Source organism: Leptidea sinapis, chromosome 20 (genome assembly GCF_905404315.1).
Source record: "Leptidea sinapis chromosome 20, ilLepSina1.1, whole genome shotgun sequence".
Classification (NCBI taxonomy): Eukaryota; Metazoa; Arthropoda; class Insecta; order Lepidoptera; family Pieridae; genus Leptidea; species Leptidea sinapis.
The window spans coordinates 9,092,307-9,112,988 of record NC_066284.1 but is presented as its reverse complement, the minus strand read 5'-3'; the positions used below and the strand labels follow the sequence as shown (position 1 = coordinate 9,112,988).

At 33.6% G+C, this 20,682-nt stretch overlaps 1 protein-coding gene across 1 annotated transcript; it reads right to left on the bottom strand.

Moving 5' to 3' along the window:
* Positions 1-367: 367 nt before the first annotated feature.
* LOC126970182 (adapter molecule Crk) lies at positions 368-20,436 on the bottom strand. The gene is made up of 7 exons (XM_050815963.1): positions 19,978-20,436; positions 17,010-17,132; positions 15,260-15,509; positions 13,711-13,839; positions 10,092-10,202; positions 8,715-8,810; positions 368-7,750 (listed from the first exon to the last, which is right to left on the bottom strand). The coding sequence occupies exons 1-7, from the start codon at positions 20,058-20,060 to the stop codon at positions 7,646-7,648; spliced, it is 897 nt and encodes a 298-aa protein (XP_050671920.1). The 5' UTR covers positions 20,061-20,436; the 3' UTR covers positions 368-7,645.
* Between the last annotated feature and the right edge of the window lie 246 nt (positions 20,437-20,682).

Here is a 20,682-nt window from a genome sequence, read left to right as displayed (position 1 = left end):
TTGCTGAAATCATAATTTTTCGCGGCGGCCATCTTGGATTTAAAAAAACTGCACACGACTTTATGCGACAGAATTGCCATCTATAGTTCTTATATTTAACTACTAAATGAATACATCAAAAATACATAGGTATTAAAAAAAACAAAATTCAAACTTGCTAAAGTATCAAATTCATTTGATTCCCGCAATTAACTTTAAGTTCGTGTATGTGTTTGAGCGGTGTCAGTGTAGTGGTGCGATTCGATACCTCTCTGTTTTGAGAACGCGTCCTTAAGGTAAGTGTTAGATTAGATAATTAAAGAGAATAGCTTCGTATACCCTCGAGGTTCTTTCTTATATTATAAAGGGTAACATAATAAACAACTAATAAAAGTTCCTTCCTAATTTTATTATTACTAAAAAAAGTTACACATAACTTAAAAAAACATTTGACAAAATCTTAATACCGCCTAAAATACAATACATACACTATATGATTTGTAATCTCAAAATATATTTATTCGATTCATTCTATACAAATAACATTTGGTATTATTCCCCAATAAATATAACATGGGGGCCAAGAGAAAGACAAAACATTCAAATAGATTTACTTTTCATTCTTTATTTTCAGTTTCTTTGGTACTTTGAAGATTTAGGGCTATATTTCAGTGTGACTCCACGCGGAAGGGCAACTAGTCACCGCTACCAACCAAATATTTACATGGTTACTCACCGGTTGGTGTCCGTACGGTTGCGCAACCAATTTGGTGGCGAGACCAGCTGGGACGCGTCATGACTGGTGTCTGTATGGTGTCTAGTTTGGTAGGAGGTTACAGAGACCACAGTGGCGGGACTAATATATGTGTATATATATATATATACCAACGAAATATATACATGGTTACTCACCGATTGGTGTCCGTATGGTTGCGCAACCAATTTGGTGGTGAGACCAGCTGGGACGCGTCATATCTCTGGTGTCTATTTTGGTAGGAGGTTACAGACACCACAGTGGCGTGACTAATATATATATAGTATGGTGAAATATAGCCCATAAGCGTTGTCATATTACATATAAAACATTGTAAAGACTCACCAAACATATTAAAAATGATACTGACATTAAATTATATATAACATTTAGTTAAAGTATTAAATTTAAAGAACAGTTGCAGTCCAAAAGCAAAACTACAGTAAAATTGATATTGGTGAACGTCCAAAGTAAACACGTATCGTTCAATGAGATGCGAGAATTTTGTCAGGAGGAGACTTCTAGAAGACGACATACACAGTCAAAGAGCAGCTAGGGCTCCTAAATTACTCTGTGGGCACCATATTACAACGTAAAGATTTTCCTAAAATTGTGTGACGTGGACACATGTTCAATGGAACAAGGTTTATTTTCTAATTGAGGATGAATCTAGAATTTAGAAAATAATTATTAGATGCTCACTTATGAATGATGCAGTTTTCAAATTATTCTTCTGCATACAAAGGAGACAGTAACATTATTTTTAATGACATTAGGCCAGCCTCGATATTAAAATAATACTTGCATATTCTGTACTTAATAGCTTTTTTGGATTCGCCTGCACAAATAAATATTTTTTTCCTTCTTCCTGTCTTATTATACTAGTTGACACGGCGAACTTCGGTCGGTCCAGCCATTTCGGAGATTAGCCAGACAAACAGACAGACAGACAAAAATTGTAAAAATGTTTTTTTGGTGTATATATTCTAATAATAATAATGTATGTATGTGTAATGTAAAATTATAAAAAATGTTATTTTGGTATATATTTTCATATACATGTAGTAAAAAACGGTTATTTTAATATTACAAACAGACACTCCAATTTTATTTATATGTATAGATTTCTTCACCCATATATTTATTTATAAAATATCTTAATATCTAATATATGAAATTCTCGTGTCATGGTGTTAAACTTTGAACTCCTCCGAAACGGCTTGATCGATTCTCATGAAATTTTGCGTGCATATTGGGTAGGTCTGAAAATCGGACACAACTATTTTTCATCCCCCTAAATGTTAAGAGTGGTCCACACGTTTTTTTTTTTAATTTTTTTGACATTTTTTTAAAAATTTGTTTGATTATGAGTCAGCATTAAAAAATACATACAACTGCATTTTCACCCATCTACGATCAACAGTTACTTTTGTATCGCGATTTTAATATCGGCAACACAACATATGCTGGGTCAGCTAATTTATTTATAAAATATCTTAAGATCCACATCCACGTAAGAATCTGAAGTCTGCATCCATCACATCTCTGCTATTTACTAGGTATATTCAATGATACAAATTCTTTAGGTAAATCGAATCTCAAACAGAATGGTATCTGGTACATATTATTACTTTTTTTTGCAAGCAGAAGCCCCCATTTAGAATTAAGATTCTTTCCTCTATTGATTATGCATTTAAGAGGCTAACTAACTGTTAATTTGAAATGGTTTGGGTTACAATATAAAACCTGATTATAATAAGTAATGGTTGATCATTTGATCGTTCAAACATCAAATCGACCATTGTATCGACAGGAATTGAAAACTTCTTAATCTGAATGTTTTGTCTTTCAATCTCAAATAGCATGTATCTAATACATAATGCACTGGCCAAGTGAAATGAAATTTTTGTGAACCGACAGCGAACATGTAAAATATTATCAAAATTGTGCAATAATTGCAATTTTGTGCTATAAAAATTCGTAACTACTATTCAACAAAGCACGCGTTTGCAATCAATTCCATTATATAGTGGTAATTGTTATTGTACTCCTAGAGATTTATTTATATACAATCTAAATACTTCTAAGGCTATGATTACTGGCAACATTGTATGGCCGCTGCAAATAAAACTGTTTATAAAGATTATTATTGGTATCTGATAATATTCAATTTGCCAATAGCCATAATAACAACCAGGACTTTATAATAACTCAAAATTTATACTGTTTATTAAAAAAAAAATCAATCAACAAATGCACCAGTAAAATAGTCAATATACGAGATCTTTAGACTATATATAAATATATCTGTTTATTATTATTAATAAAAATCATTCTATGCCTTCGTTGGTTTATTGTGAACACTTTTAAAACTAATCACCAACCTCACAAATAAAACCAAATACAAATCACTATTCTGTCCTATTGTCTTCATATGAAATAGTTAGAGAACACGACAAGAAACCGACCAGGTTATATTTGTTTTTATTCGTAAGGCTCAGACTTTTTCTATTAATAAAAGTAGTTATAAAACTGGATTAATAGTTTCCAAGGTTATTCTGACAAATATACAAACTTACATTATATTAATTAGTGTAGATAAAATGTCATTAGACTTGTCCAGCCGTAAAGCCAATAATACTAAGTAAATACTTCGCACCAGCAATTATAATTATAAAAATATTGACTATTACAATTTGGAAGTCTTTATATAGAATTATGAAGTGCCTAATTGTATTGTACATATATTTTATACTGCTTAGAGAGCAATTAGTTATTAAATTTACATATAAATGCCTCCGAAGTTCAGAAATGGGCTCTGACACCTTTGATAAAATGTCCTACATAGGAATTAAGGGGCGCAAAGCCGTTCTCGGGTCACCTTTCAGATGTTCCCTCTCTTTCTTCACTTGAAGTTCCATCTCTGTTTCAGTTTTTTTATATAAGAGAGGGACTCTTTTCTTGAAGGTCCCGAAGCCGTATTGGTTCGAGTAAACAGCTGCAGCCGGTAATTAATTACACAAAGTGGCTGTGCGAGGCAAGAAATTTCTTGTAAAACGCGCTGTTATGGAATGCCAGATGTCAACATAACCTCAGACCGTAAGATATATAGAATGCGTTTAATACAGTGAAATTACTGGGCAAATGAGACTTAACATCTCATGTCACAAGGAGACGAGCGCAACTGTAGTGCCACCCAGAATTTTCGGATTGTTCAAGAATCCTGAGTGGCACTGCATTGTAATGGGCAAGGCGTATCAATTACCATCAGCCGAACGTCCTGCTCTTCTTGTCCAGTTTTTTTATATATACAGAATAAAGATACAAATAAAAATTAGATTACAATTCAAAACATGTTGATCAAAGATGTCCACCAAGATTAACATTACCTGTAGTTATTAATATAATTGAATTTTTAAATACTTTAGAGGCAAAACTACCACAATGATTATGTTGTAACATTGTATAACCACAAGCTTGAACAATATCATGCCACATACTTACATAATTGTAAATAAGTATGTATTTATGATTTAAAAAAAAAACTTGTCTCTACTATATTGCATAACTAGCTTCTTCTACTTTCAATAAAAAAAACATTGAAGCTATAATCCAAAGCTTTGCATGAGAAAATGTAAAAATCTATATACATATACAATTAAGCACCAATAATTTATACACTTAACCTATATTATTTTACATTTATGTAACATTTTGAACAATCCTTTATATATGTAAAACATAATAAATATGTAATAATGATTTTTTTTTATACAATCCCTTAAACAATTCCAATATAATCACACCCTCATTCATTCACATAAAATATGTATTTAGTTCTTTAAATATTCAACATGAGGGACTTATGGTAACACCTGCACAGGGTTTTCATCATTCATAGAAGTTAAGATAAAATCTCTTACGCTTATATCAAAGCAATTATAAGTCATGTCTTTATTTCTCAGTAGTATTTGTTATCAAAATGGATCAAGAATAAAAGTTAAGTCTTACGCTGAGATCTATAGAGCCTACTCAGAGATGGATGTTGAATGAACGGACCAGTTCAATCAACAAGCCCATGGTTCAACTATTTCAATTGAACTAGTTCAAATCATAGACTACGAGAGACGTAAACAAGGAGTTCGTTTGTCGTCCGTTTAAAACAGAATATAAATTATGAACTAATTTTCACCACTAGATACTAATCATGTAAAAAAAGATAAAATTAATGTTATATTATTATAAAAATTAAAATTGTCTCGCAACATAAACTGTAATAGACTGTCTTGTCTAGCGTCTACAATACCATCAAAGATGAACTACACTTCACGATTTGAACTAGTCCATCAATTAGTCGACGAAATTTTTTTTTTTATGGAATAGGAGGACAGACGAGCGTACGGGTCACCTGGTGTTAAGTGATCACCGCCGCCCACATTCTCTTGCAACACCAGAGGAATCACAAGAGCGTTGCCGGCCTTTAAAGAAGAAAGGCCGGCCTGTTAAGAAAATATGAACGGTCTAGTTTCGTTCTACTAAATACGTCGACGACCCATCACTAACTCAGACTTTCCTAATGTAAAACTTAGCTAAGTGTGCTAAAAAGCAAACTTAACTTTTGTATTGGGTAAGGTAGGACACCAATCTCAGCATAATTTCAGCTTTCAATTCACTATAAAAACGAAATCAAAGATTATGCTAATCTAACCCTCAGCTTTGTACACTCTATAGATCTCACCCTTAGTACTTTGAGAAAAATGGGATATCCACTAAGCCATCGTATTAGCTATGAATATAAAGGGTGCCCAAAAGAGGTGTCCAAACTCACGAGTAGCATTAGGAATATCTGAAAAAATACTCGAATGATAATTTTTTTAGTACCTCTTTTTAAACTGATGAATTTTAAAGATTTCAATCTTATTGTTTGTTTCACAATGATGCCAGCTATTAAAATAAATTGTTATAACAAAGTTCAATTCACCTAAAAAACACCACATAATATATACTTATAGTCTCTATAGACAAATCCGTAACAGGAGTAAGTTTTTTTAAATACTTTAGTATTGATTTTTTATTATTACTTTAGTGGCTTTTGGGAGGAGGAATTTAGCCCAATGTCACATTGATATAGAAAGTGTAGTGTATTTGAAGAGTATTGTTTAGCCGGTAATACTCTATTTACCGGTGTTTAAATATAGTAATGATAATTCCAATTTGTCATAATACTATGAAGCATTAAAAAAAAATATATATACATTGTACAGAAACTTCAATGTGAATATATAGATTGGCAGGATTTACTCTATCATAAATCTTGCTTAGTAATTATTGCATAATTAGAGTCTAAAATATTCATTAATAGTAAATGCCTTCTAGAATATTCAGAAATGTATGTAAAATATATTTGACACAGGTGGGGTTGCATTGGTTTAAGTTTCAATCACTTCCCTAATCATCCATAGAAATTTTTGTTGCAAAATGAAATTTACCACAGGACTAAAGACAATATAAACATTAATATCAAAGTAATAATTGCATTTTAATCAAATTATTATTATTATTTGTATTTTTTTCATCATTGCAAGCTGAATGGGCTTCATGAATCAAACCTGTGCAGATTCTGCTGCGAAGCCGCTGAAGACACCATACACATACTTATGGAATGCGAAGCCATTGCCAGAATCAGGCTGAGGTGTCTTAAAATACAGTGCCCTGCCTGGACCCTCTGAGGATCCTATGCCTTGTAAAAGTAATAGGTATTGAGGATATAATTTAAATCTTGGCACAGTAACATGTTTCCTAGTAGCCTTGATTCTCTTCCTTTAGTTTTGAGTTGAGGGTAGGCGCGCTAGCGCAAACAGGGGGCACAATAGATCCTAGGATTTAAGTGCATTTTAATCCCCAAATCATAATAATAATAATTATTTTTCATCGAATTCAACATTAAGTCAAAAGAATAGTAAACAACGAACAGAAATGAGAATATTAATTAATTTATTCTGGCATACATTATATTAAATTGATATTAAATTAAATTAAGAGTTTTGAGTTTGAGTTTTTTTAAATGAGGATTTTTATACAGTAATTCTACAAATTATAAATCTAATAAAATGTAAGTTGTCCGTACAACTATATATAATCCATACTATTGCAGGGTAGTCCGACTTGCAATAGGTTGCCAGGTGGAAATTGTGTTGTTTAAATCTTTCTAGGGACTTTGAATTTGGAAGTATCCTCAAGAGACTTCTGGTCTGATTTCTATCAGATTTTCTTCATGTATCTAATTTATGTAAGTATGCACTAATTTTGACAGAGCAAATGTATTGGCAAATATTTGCATACGAGAGCTAGCATGAAGTTATTGATGGCGGTGAAAAATCCTTAGCATACCCATAATGGTCAAATCTTGGATGTAAAAGGGGCTGGCTTAAGAATAATAATAGGGGAAGTATATCAGGACTATGTTAAATGAGATCTATTATCTCTACCAACTCGTCCGGAAGACAGTTGTGACTTTAAACAAGCAGCATGTCTGGGCGTGGCATAATTTAAGCAATTTAACTCACATTAAATATGTGTAGATATCAACTAGTTTCATGAGAGACATGAGTTTGCAATCAAACTCCGTCTCATGTGGAGTGAGATAGTCAGCATACTAAGTCCTAAACTAGTCTCGAAAGCTTTAACAATTGCATTAATTGATTATTATTACTTTTCAAATTCTGTGTTAATGTTGTAACAACTAAAACTTCTATGTCTGAGCATAATCCATCTCCGAAGACATTACCTCTGGAAATCAAAATGTCACAATCATTAACTTGTTTATTCCACTGCCACTTCACTTCACTTTCCACAAGGGATTGTCACTTTTCACTTTACAGTAACACTTGCACTGACTGTCTCACATAACGTTTAACTAGTGATGTCATCAAGAAATTCTACATAGGTGAACGGGAAATGACCTACTTTTCCATTCAGTTCACCCTCCCATTGTCCATTTATATTCATTTTTGTTACCTGAAATACATAATTTAATTAGAAAATAATCACTTAAAAATTAAGTCCGTTATTTTTTTTATGGAAGAGACGAACAAAGGAGCATACGGGTTGTTAATAATTGGTCACCGCCATCCACATTCTCTTGCAACACCAGAGGAATCACAGGAGCGTTGCGAGCCTTTCAGGAAAGTGTACGCCAAGTTAGAAATATTTGAAACAGCAATATAGTACCTAACATAATATTTCTAATATCAAATTCAACATATTATATATTTGGAATTTGGATGGTAAGCCTTTTAGAAATATATAAATAATTCAATGTTCTAGTATGTAAAATGCATATTTAAATATATTGTAACGAGATTCGAAGACGTCGACTTTTCGCGAAATAAATATTTATAAATTTCCATAGTTAAACGTATAGATCACTTGGCGTTGCGTAGAGACGTCGCTTCATTGTGTGTCTTCTATCGCATTTATCACGGGGAGTGTTCCGAAGAGCTGTTTAACCTGATTCCTGCCGCCGAATTCCACCTTCGCACGACACGCCACAATTTAGGATATCATCCCCATCATCTGGATGTGTGTCGGTCCTCCACAGTGCGGTTTACAAGGAGCTTTCTTCCACGTACTACAAAGCTGTGGAATGAGCTTCCTTGTGCCGTGTTTCCGGGACGATACGACATGGGTACCTTCGAAAAAAGCGCGTACACCTTCCTTAAAGGCCGGCAACGCTCTTGTGATTCCTCTGGTGTTGCAAGAGAGTGTGGGCGGCGGTGATCACTTAACACCAGGTGACCCGTGCGCTCGTTTGTCCTCCTATTCCAAAAAAAAAAATATAATATCGTACGATAAGTTCGAGTCACGCATGGTTCATAAATTTTGGTTATAAATTTAATTTCTATAATTAATCCCAGAAGTGAGGGATAATAATAAAATAAGATTTACGATCCATGCGTACTCGAACGGAACGTAAGTTTACCTTTAAAATATCCCCTTCTTGCAGTTTAAGCGCCGTCTTGTCGTAAGCATTCGGAACACGCGACTGTCGAACGCGTGCTAGAGCCGGCAGTTGTCGCTGAAAATTATGTTAAAATGAATCCTATTTACGCTTACCTAAAGTATATAATACTTTAAAAAGTGAACCTTAGTGTAACTTCTGTACTATTCTTCTTTTTATTCTGTGGCACAGCTTTGGAAGATCGTTATAAGAAAGAACTTACTACAGCAGATATGGTCAGGTCAGGGTAGACATTTTTGTAAACCTGCTAAGTCATTAATTATTCATTTTTTTGCTATTAATTTGTAACCCCTTGGTGTGTTATACCTACAATGGTAAAAAACGCCCAATAAAAGAAGTTGGTTTAAACTTTCATGAGATGATTGTGCAAGAAATGAAAGAAAATAGTATATTTCTCTACACTCTCTTGTAACAATAGAGGTCTTGCGCCTTATAGGAAAGTATACGCGCATTTTTTTAATGGCACCCATGTCGCAGAGTCCTGGAATCACCACACAAGTAAGTTCATTTCACACTATACGTGGTAGTAGTTGAAAACCGCACCGAACAGCGCTATGGTGAAGATGATATCGAATTGAAATTTTCTTCTTTTTATTATATCTATTATTTTAATAATTTGCTTCAAATCTTTATCAAAATAATTGTAGGTCGAACTTTATTTTGTATTTAAATGGAACGAAGTTCCTTACGGCAGGCTTGGAGGGGATAGGGATTTTGCTGCGCGACCGAATTGAAAAAAATGTGATAGTAAAACCGTAAGAAAAAATCCGTGGAAAAAAGTGCGTGGAATCAAACCGTTAAATGAGACGTGCGCAGGCGCGACAGTCGCATACACAAGCGAGTAGTGTATATATTATCAATATTATTATATTAATATATGATAACGATAATAGCAATATTAGAACGATTTTTTTGCAATTTGTGTCGACTCTACATTAGCCGAAGGAACTTCGTCCCTACCTGGTGTCCCACGACACCACATTTGTCTTTTTTAATCCAATGTCGTACCAATGAGAGTGATGTATGCACCAGTAACTTGCATTCATACCAGATTATGTATAAGACCATGATTTTTGTAATGAATTGTATGTAATGCTGTTGGTGTGTCAGTAAATAAATAAATAAAATTTGGCGGCAGAAGTCAGGTCACGCACATGGTTGGTTGTGATTGATGGTATGTCAATAAAGAATCAAATCAAATCATCTTTATTTGCAAGATAAGGTAATAATGTGTTGTTGACTTATAATTAACAGGTGCTCTTATCCTAACCCATAAGGCATGCAAACTTATAGAGGAATACATAGTTCATAAATCATTGTTGTATGTATTAATAATACCTGCATATTGGTGCCCTTCGGCTGCTTGTTGTTGGGAGGGCTCGGAGGGTCGCCCTGCATTTGTGTGAGAGCATCGTTGGCGGGATACGGCACTCCAGACGGGTCCAACAACTGCAGTAAGTTATAGTCACAATTATGATGATCCAAGCAAAATAGCCGAATAAGATAATAAACACATAATATGAATAACTCAGCTAATAGATATATAATAACAATAATAATATTGACACACTTTTTACACAAATTATCTTGCCCCAAGTTAAGCATATATAGCCTGTGTTATGTGTTACAAGACAATGATATATTTAATACAATATACTTACTTAAACATACATAATTTCATATAAACATACATAAATACATTTAAACATCCATGACTCGGAAACGAACATCCATATTCATCATATAAATGCTTGTACCTACCGGCATTCGAATCCGGGACCTCTAGCTTAGTAGGTAGGATCGCTAACCACTCGGCTATACAGGTCTATAAATGAATGACTGCATGAGTCTACCGTTTAGTACGATGTTATTAAGTTAACACACAAGACAACAACAGATACAAGTGAGCTAAGTTGCTCATTTATACACGAGGCTGGCGAGGCGAGGTGAGGGTATAAATCGAGTTTGCAACACACTTGGAAGAAAAAATTAAAACATACGTATAAACAAAACAAATATTAAAAAAATATGGGAAATAGCGCGCAATGTTTTTTGTGCACGCGCCAAATGTAAGGTGATAAAAAGCATATATTTTATAACAAATTATCGTATGGTTTTGTCTAAGAACCATGTAATAGGGCTCACTTTACGAGCAAGTGTGTTGAAATAGTTATTTATGCAACTGTTGTGTAATAGGGGGTATTAAAACACGAATGTACATTAATCTTACGAGGCGAAGCCGAGTGTGATAATAGTATCACATGAGACATAATATCAACAGTTGCATATAAGACTTTATCTACACCCAGAATTTGAATCCTCTAAAAGATTCTGAAACTGTCAGCTTACTGCTAACATTAAAACAGCGAGTCCTAGTAGTAACCTAATATCATCCATTACTGATTATATGCAAATAAACTAAGTATTAATGAAAGAATTATTTATTTTAGTAGTTATTTACATTTTGCATAGAGCAATAATTAAAATTCATTTTAATATTATGTTCTTTTGCAGCGTTTAAAATAAATCGCTCAATTTTTGTAAACAATTCAATAAAAATATCGAATGAGATGGCGGGGATTTGAATAAACTGCTTTTTTTTTACGGCGCGCGACGTTCTGGTAGTGTGGAACAGGCGTAAACGGAAATGTTCTTTTTTTGAAATTCATACAGATACCACGCATCGAGCAATAAGAATGTGGCTGTCTGTTAAAGCTCTTTGAGCATGAAGGGATTGAAAAAAAAAATAGTAGTGTTGTTATGAAATTCAGTACAACATTACAACACTCGTTTGGATGATGTAATGGTTATTAGAACATTGGGTGTTTTAATGTTGGCAATGAGCTAACTGTTTCAGATTCTTTAATAGAGGATTTAAAGCATGGGTGTAGATAAAAGCTATTTTGTACTACGGGAGTCTTCGCCGTATTAAACCTAGAGAGGAGTGACCTGGCCTTAGTAGACGACACTGGCCCAGTGCGAGTTGGTCAACTTCACATACAACCATTGAATTGCATCACAATATAGGTTTCCTTACGATGTTGTACTTTTCCATGAAAATATCGAACAAAAGTAGTTTTTCTTTATATAAGACTAGCTGATACCCGCAACTTCGTCCGCGTACACACATGAATAAGCACGTAGCACTTATAAATATATTTATTTCTTAAAAGTTTATATTAAATGAAGACATCGCCATATTTTATTAATTCACATAAAAATAATTTGATAGATAGTCAACAACTGTTAGTAATCTACCAACTATAGTTACCTAAAATTAAGTTTATTTTTTACCTCCTGAGAAAGTTAGAAAGATATAAAAATTCTAATTGGTTATTCATTTTAAACTATTTCATTTGATTTCTGAACGACGGGGGACACATCAAAGGCAAATCAAAATCGTTGTTTTTATTTAATTCCGAGCATTTTCATATTTATTCACCTTTTAAACAAAATTAGCCAAATTGATCCAGCTATTCTCGAGTTTTAGCGAGACTAACGAACAGCAATTCATTTTTATATATATATATATACTATTTTTTTTTTTTTTTTTTTTTGGAATAGGAGGACAAACGAGCGTACGGGTCACCTGGTGTTAAGTGATCACCGCCGCCCACACTCTCCTGCAACACCAGAGGAATCACAAGAGCGTTGCCGACAGACGTTGTTCTGTACATATAATAAATAAAATAATGTTTTTTATGAATTTGTCAATAATATATCATAACATCAAAAATTACTTCGTAAAATATGCACCCTGCTGTCGTAATGAAATTGTTTCACAGCAGAACTGTCAAACCGTGCGTCAATAAACATAGAAATTATGTATGGACACATCAAAGGAAAAACCAATTTGTTGTTTTTATTTAATTTTGCAGCATTTTCCTATAATTAAATAATTTTAAATAATTCAAGACCAAAATTAGCCAAATCGGTTCAGCCGTTTTCGAGTTTTAGCGAGACTAACGAACAGCAATTCATTTTTATATATATAGACTAGTGGACCCAACAGACGTTGTCCTGTACACACGTCTTAAATTTGAAAAATCTGTCCAGCCGTTAGGAGGAGTTCACTAACATACACATGAGCACGAGAATTATATTATATGGACGTAATTGAGAATCTAAACCAATCTCAAATTCACTGGAACACACAAAAATCTCATCAAAATCGGTCCAGCCGTTCAGGAGGTAGTTCAATTGTGAATCTAAACCATTCTCGAATCCACCTGAAGACACACAGAAAGTTTCAATAAAATCGGTCCAGCCGTCTAGGAGGAGTTTAGTGACACACACGCACACAAGAATTATATATATAAAGATAGATGGGCCAAACGAGCAAGAGGTTCAAGTGATGGTAGGTGGTGAGGCAGCCGCCTATGGACATCCGCAACACCAGGGGCCAAGACATGCGTTGCCGGCCTTAAAGGTGAGGGTATGTTCATTTTCTTGAAGGTCCCTAAGTCGTATCGGTTCGGGAAAACCGCAGCCGGTAATTGATTTCATAAAGTGGCAGTGAAATATGATGATATTGAAAACACACTGTTACGTGGGACTTTACCAGTGTACTTCCTTTGCACAGGATGCCGGCTAGATTATGGGTACCACAACGGCGCCTATTTCTAACCTGAAGTAGTAATGTGTAAACATTACTGTGTTTCGGTCTGGAGGGCGCCGTAGCTAGTGAAATTACTGGGCAAATGAGACTTCTCAAGGTTTCTTCTTCTGGATTTTACAAGAATCCTGAGCGGCATTGCATTAATATGGGCAGGGCGTATCAATTACCATCAGCTGAACGTCCTGAAAAAAACACTGGTACGTGGCAGGGATGGAACAGGCGGTAACTGGATGAGAGGTAACAACCATACCTATAGCTTCGCTTAAAAGTACCATAATAGGTACATCTTATCTTGAACAAGCTCGTAATAACTCAACATGTAAGGTAAGTCGTACTCACCCTCTGCACGTAGGGCACCGGTATGGAGCCGGTCCTGCCATGCGCATTCCTGGCCGTCCACCACTGTTCCTCGTCCCGGTTGATTACCATCAGCCGCTCTCCGCGCCGGAACGGTAGGTCATCCGCGTCCTGAAGTAATTAAATAAAGTCATAAGAGTCATTTATTTTTTCAAATTTGATACCACCAGACGTCAAACCTCCGATTTGCTAAATGATCTCATGAGATCGGTAGCCTCGGAAGACCGTAAGAAGACCGAAGACTCAGTAAGATCATTTTCATATTAGTTTTAAAAAAAAAATTGAAATGTGAAAAGAAGTGAAACTTCAACGGGCAAAGTGTAAAAACAAATATAAAAATTTCCAAAAAATACTTCCAATAAAATTCGTGAAAAAAGATTAAAAAAAAAAGAAAAAAAAAAACAAATGTAGCGGCCGATTTTAATGCGCATGCGATAGATGAGCAAAATAATTTGAGGCGATATTTCACTTTAAAATGAGTCATTATATCCAATTCATTAGACAGTTAACAATGAGTTCTAAAATCAAAATTTAAATTAATTTGTCATTGGATGTCCATTCAGCCAGTCCAAAAAACCTGTTACCCTTGTAATACTAAAAAAAAATAACATTGATAGCAGACTAGCAGACTCTGTCAAAATAAGGTTGTGACCAGCGGTGGATTTACACTAGGGGCAGTTGGGGCAAGTGGGCAAGTCAGGGCGGCAAAATTTTGAAAGTAAAATAATTTTTTATTTAGTCAATGTTGCTCAATATAATTAATTAATTCATTTAAATAATAATTTATGGTTAAATTGATAATTCAAGAAATTCAATTTATCCATTCTTTGTAAATTATAATTTTGGCACGTTTAGTAAAAATTAATTATAAAAACGATTTAATCAATTTATTCCCTTGGAGATTTATAATAATAATCGATTTTTTTATTTTCTGCTATTACAAAAAAAAGTAGTAGTATTTGTTTTGATAAAGTCTGCAATAAATTAGTTATTTTAGTTTTGAAAAATAAAATATATAAACTATAAGTTTGAGTAAAATTATTGGGGCGGATTTTTTTCCTGTGCCCAGGGGCGGCATTAAGTTTAAATCCGGCCCGAGGTAATGGAGAAGCAATGCTTGACCAATGTTTACGGTAACAACCCACGGTGTAGAGATGGGATCATCGCGCTGAACTAGATGTTAAATATAGCCAAATTAATCATAGAACGCCCTAAATAATCACACAATAACTGGCACAAAAAATAGTAATGTGCTGGAATTTTGTGACGAATGAGCGTAGACCACGTCAGGCAACAATAACAATATATTGGATTTACATATTATTTAAATATATTTCGCACTACGTCTACAAATAATTCTAGTTTTTTTTTGATAATTTAGAATTGTTGACAATATTATTCAACGTGTTAAAAAAAACTGGAACATAATTTTAATAAATTTTCTCCATAGAAATATTCCTCGGAACAACGTGACTTTGTTTTTTAATCATGAGGTGATGCGATATATGATTGTCAAGCGAGTGATACTCACACTACCGTCGAAGTCGAATTTGGCGATGACGACTTCCAGTACGAGATGGGGCTGTGCCGGCGCCGGGGCAGCCGCGTGAGCGTTGGCTTGAGGCAGTGGCCGCACCAACGGCGTGGTGTCCAGGTAGTGGAGGCGGTAGAAGGCGAGCAGAGCCGGCATGTCCGCGAACAGCTGGTTTCCGATGCGGTACCGCGTTCCTTCCGCAGACACCATGCGGTTGATAATGTAGTGTGACACGCGGTCATCTTCTCTGGAAATACAAGAAAGTTTAACACAAGCGCCATACAGTGGGAGGCGCCTTTGCACAGGATCCCGGCTGCATTATGGCTACTGTAGTGTATTGACATCTAGCCTGAATTTAGTATATGTTAACAATCATTGTCACTGCTATGACATCGACAGTGACATTACCCATGTGACGTTGAGTGCTATATAAGGAATTCACAGTAGTCAGTACAGTTCTAATCGGCTATCGGTTGCGAGCGGACGTCCCCAGGTGTAGTGCTACATAGTAAATATTAGTTGTTTCACTTGTGACCAAACGAGGAAAATTACAGGTACCACACAACGGCACCTGTTTCTGCCGTGACGCAGAAATGTGTTAGCACTATTGTTTCGGTTTGAAGGGCACCGTAGCTAATGAAACTACTGGGCAAATGAGCATCTTATGTGTCAAGGTGACGAGCGTAATTGTAGTGCCACTCAGAATTTTTGGGTTTTTCAAGAATCCTGAGCGGCACCGCATTGTAATGGACAGGGCGTATCAATTACCATCAGCTGAACGTCCTGCTCGTCTCATTCCTTATTGTCATTAAAAAAAGCTAAGATAAACACAACTGACAGTATGTGATTACGGCTGCACCCTTGTAACACCACAGGATATATTATTATGAATTCGAAAACCGAAAGAACATTAGTATGTGGCGGGTGAGGATCGAACCGGAGAGGTGAGAATAAACGGTTATATTATCTATTGACACTTTTAAAACTTTGAGGACTAAGCGGACAAACAAGTGTAAGCTTGTTTATAGGTGTGTGCCATACTCTTGCAACACTAGGAGGATGAAGATGACCTTTAAGGTAGTATTTGTAGGTATTTTTCAAGGTTATCATGTCACATCACCCTAAAATAACCACATGTTTACCACTCAGTTTGATTATGGGTGAGAAAAAGTTCTTTGGAAACTGCTGTGGAAAAACATATCTGATATTAATCCATTTACCATCAATTTTTTCATCTAGCAAAACTAGCAGTATAATTTACGTTCTTTGGAGAATTATTTGAAACTGTTCAACATGCTTTTGCTGTAAATCGCTGCAGGAGAACAACTTATCTTACCGCCAGTTTGCCTGTGTTGCATGATAAGAATACAGGCAAGAAAATAATAAAATAAAACAGTTCACTCCACCTATTTTTGCTGCAATACTTGAGATATCATGTGATTAGGATCCCTTTGTGAGTCAAAGAAACTAGTATTCACACATGCAGTTATTCTTTCGCGACCAATAATTTATAACCCTTAATTGTTACAAACTGGCTTCAAGAGTAAAAAAATGTCGCAGCACATGAGATATCAAATCTATTTAGCTTCACACACTTAATAACAATGTTTTAGGGTTGTTAAGAAATTTTTCAATTCAAATCAAATTAATAAAAACACCAATTACATTCAAATGTTTCAAAATTCACACATATGTATAATTATTACTACCCTAGTAAGAATTATATTAATTATATAAATATAAATACCTGACACAAAGGACATAATCTCCATGTATTGTCTTAGAATCTCTAACTAGGAAGACTCCACTCTCAGTCTCATTCAGAAGCAACTTTGTCGCTTCAGCTCTTGAAAGACCTCCGAAATACCAGCTAGAATTATAATATATGATTAAAACATACTACTCTTAGCTAACGACCCTTGCGCTAATATTAAAGTCAACACAAATCTAATTTATAAATAAAATTCTTGTGGCACAGTATTTGTTATGAAACTAATATAATAATAATAAATAAAATATTTGATTTTGGACAGATTATACCATCCATAGCCAATTTTGCATTAAAAAAGGTATATAACATTAATTAATTAAAAAAAAACTAATTAGAAATTAGAATTAAAAAGTATAAATTAAATATTACAAATGGAAAAATAAAAAAATTAAAAATAACATTATTAATATATAAGAAAAAATATAGGTGTATTTTGGTGGTAATGTTTTACCGTTTTCAATATACAATTATTACGATAATTATATAATCTCGTCAGAAATCCCGCTCTAGCCCTATGCATTGCAGCATAAAAATCATCAACCCTGTGCATCGCAAACATACCCGCTACACCTCCATGGCAACCCCAGTAGAGATCGAAACACAGTATTATATTGCACTTGGATAGCGTCGAAGGTGGCTTTGGTGTAGTTGTACCAGAGGTGAGAGGTGTAGAGCATCTGGCAGTAGGCTTTGAACAGGGTGACCATTACTTGTTGGGAACAGGGGGCGAAACACCTAGTCTATCTATAGTCTTAATATGAAATGGTTTGATTGATTTTTATGAAATTATTTGTGTATATTCGGCAGGTCTGAGAAAGGTCGTAAATATTTTTATAGCCCTAAGTGATAAGAGTGGCCAACCACAAATTTTTGTTTCATTGCAAATATTTTTTTTTTCTGACAGGTCTTTAAGTAAGAGTTCTGCTGTAACTATGTTATAAATATCATTTATATATAGCAAAACAATGTTTGCTTCTTCAGCTATATATATTATATAATTAAAAAGAAATGCACTGTCTGCACTGAATCATTAGTCGTAACAGTCTTAAGTACTGAAACTGACTTAGGCATTTAAGGAATTGAAGAAGGATTTAATATATTAATAATTTACAGTTGAAAAGTCACAAAGGAAGTTTGTTAATTGTGAAGCTAGAACTACACTAAATACAATCCCTAAATACTAGTTTGTTTATATTTGTAAAGAAATAATTGTATTTCAATAAATATATATATATATATATATATATATATATATATATATATATTTATTTATTTATTTACAAGTTGGTACAATAACAGATAACAAGATAAAACTATCATCTAATAACAAGTACAGCATATTTTTATGATCCTGAGATCCAATTAAAATTGTACACATCATTCACCAAATACAGAAAAAAAAAATAATAATAAGTGGACACAATAGTAATTACAGTATAACGAAATTTAGTTAAACATTAAATTATTTTATGTAAACTAGAAAGTTTTATAAAGAGTATTTTTAAAAATGTATACATTTGTAAAGAATATATCAATATATGTTTATATTATAATGCCTTTGTATGAAGATTGATGCATCTACTACTTAATAACTAGTAGTTACTGTACTAGTACTGTAGTACTAGTACTGTAGTTTTTGAATCAATTTACATTTTTCATTATTTGAAGTCTGTTGGTCATGTTCAACATCAACAATGTTGTTTTTTTTTTTTGCATCACTTCACATTATGTAATTAAAATAATTTGTCTTTGCTGCTTCTTCTCATTACAGCATTAACCAATAACAAAGTGATGATTGACATTCATAAGAGTAATTTTTTGACCTAATTGTATAAATAATGTGTTTTTAATTTGATTTTGTTGTTAAATTTCCAAGAAAACACAAATTATGTTGCATTGAACATGTTGTCATCATGTGCTATATAAAACTGTGAAATATTGATGGTTTACAATTCCTACATAAGTAGAGTCTAGTTAAATAAATACATACTCACATACATTTAAGATTATGTACTATATATATTAAATTCCTATTCAATAAGGTAAAACACTGATTCCAAAAGACAGACAGTGGTGAAGTTTTATGATAATAATTTTTAACTAAGTACTTATGTACTGCAAATTTGATTTTTGCAAGCAACAATGGTAGTATCACAACAAAATTTGTCATCTAGAAATATGACACCATTGTGTACAAATATTAATACATTATCTTCTACATAGCTAGTTGACTAGTCTCAAATCTGGGGCAGTCATAAAAATTATATAGCTCACTGGAACTCAATGCAATTAATATTTGATACTAGTTGACCCGACAGACGTCGTTCTGTATAAATAAAATAATGTTCTTTATTAATTTGTCAATAATATATCATAACATCAAGAATTATTTCGTAAAATATGATCCCTGTTGTTGGAATGAAATTGTTTCACAGCAGAACTATCAAACAATGAATTCTCTCATAGAAATTATGTATGGATACATCAAAGGAAAAACAAAATTGTTGTTTTTATTTAATGCCGAACATTTTTTCATATTTATTTACCTTCCCTGGGCTTCCACAAATAATTCGAGACCAAAATAAGCCAAATCGGACCAGCCATTCTCGAGTTTTAGCAAGACTAACGAACAGCAATTCATTTTTATATATATAGATTATAAGTTCAAGTGATGGTAGTGATTTAACATAGTAAAGAAAATGTTGAGTTTTATTATTTGCTTCTAATTATGCCTGAATAAAAATCTACTTTGTGAATGAATTACTTGGATAGGAATATAATCTATAAATATTTATTTCAAATCAGACACATAGGTTAAACTATTTAATCATTGTGAGACATCTTAAATAGAAAAAAGATATAAAATTTAAGATATAATTTGTCTTTTTTTTCAAGAACGGTATAAGTATTTAAATTAATATTTTATAAAATGAAGATGCATTACCTGGACATGTCATTTTGATCAAAGGAAACCCCGATGGGGTTCGCCATCCTGCAGTTTGATAACTCGCAAGAATCAATTAGCATTTATAGAACCCTCATCGAGATGAGACCGGAAATGAACTTTGTTGATTACAGCAATCGGCATACTTATCAGTCACTAGCGATACAAATACCTCCACAGGATCCTTCCAACAACTCGCCACCGATATAAACACAAACTACAACTACGAAACACTAGTCACATTGGAAATTTACAATTTGTTGACATGTATTTTCTTAGGTGTCGTCAAATCACCAACTTATATTAACATCAAAACACATGTTTTCTAATGATTTGCACACCACCACCGCACAAGCGTTCTTGCGTCAACCTTATTACTAACTAGGAAATGAGTTTAAGAACTTTATTCTATAATTAGAATCAAATAAAAATAATGTTTCAAGCTTCTCACGCGAAGTTTCTGAAATTCTCAGCATAGACAAATTTTTATTTTTTTTTATCTTGACGCACTATGATCCTTGCTTATGGTAACTATACATAGATTAAAGTGTAGGTAAATTACTTCGTGAGACCAGAATAAGTATACAAGTGCTATTTCAATTTCGTTAAGATTTTGGATTATGATTAAGTTTTGATGAGTTACTAGAATCTAGATTAACAAAATCTATGAAATGGTATAAGTGCTGAATAAAATGAGAACTAGTT

Excerpts from the sequence above, each read along its gene's own strand:
- LOC126970182 (XM_050815963.1), bottom strand. The coding sequence starts at position 20,060 with ATGCTAATTGATTCTTGCGAGTTATCAAACTGCAGGATGGCGAACCCC. Across the intron at positions 17,133-19,977 it reads GATCAAAATGACATGTCCAG|CTGGTATTTCGGAGGTCTTT; the intron begins GTAATGCATCTT and ends TTATAATTCTAG. Across the intron at positions 15,510-17,009 it reads GATTATGTCCTTTGTGTCAG|AGAAGATGACCGCGTGTCAC; the intron begins GTATTTATATTT and ends TTGTATTTCCAG.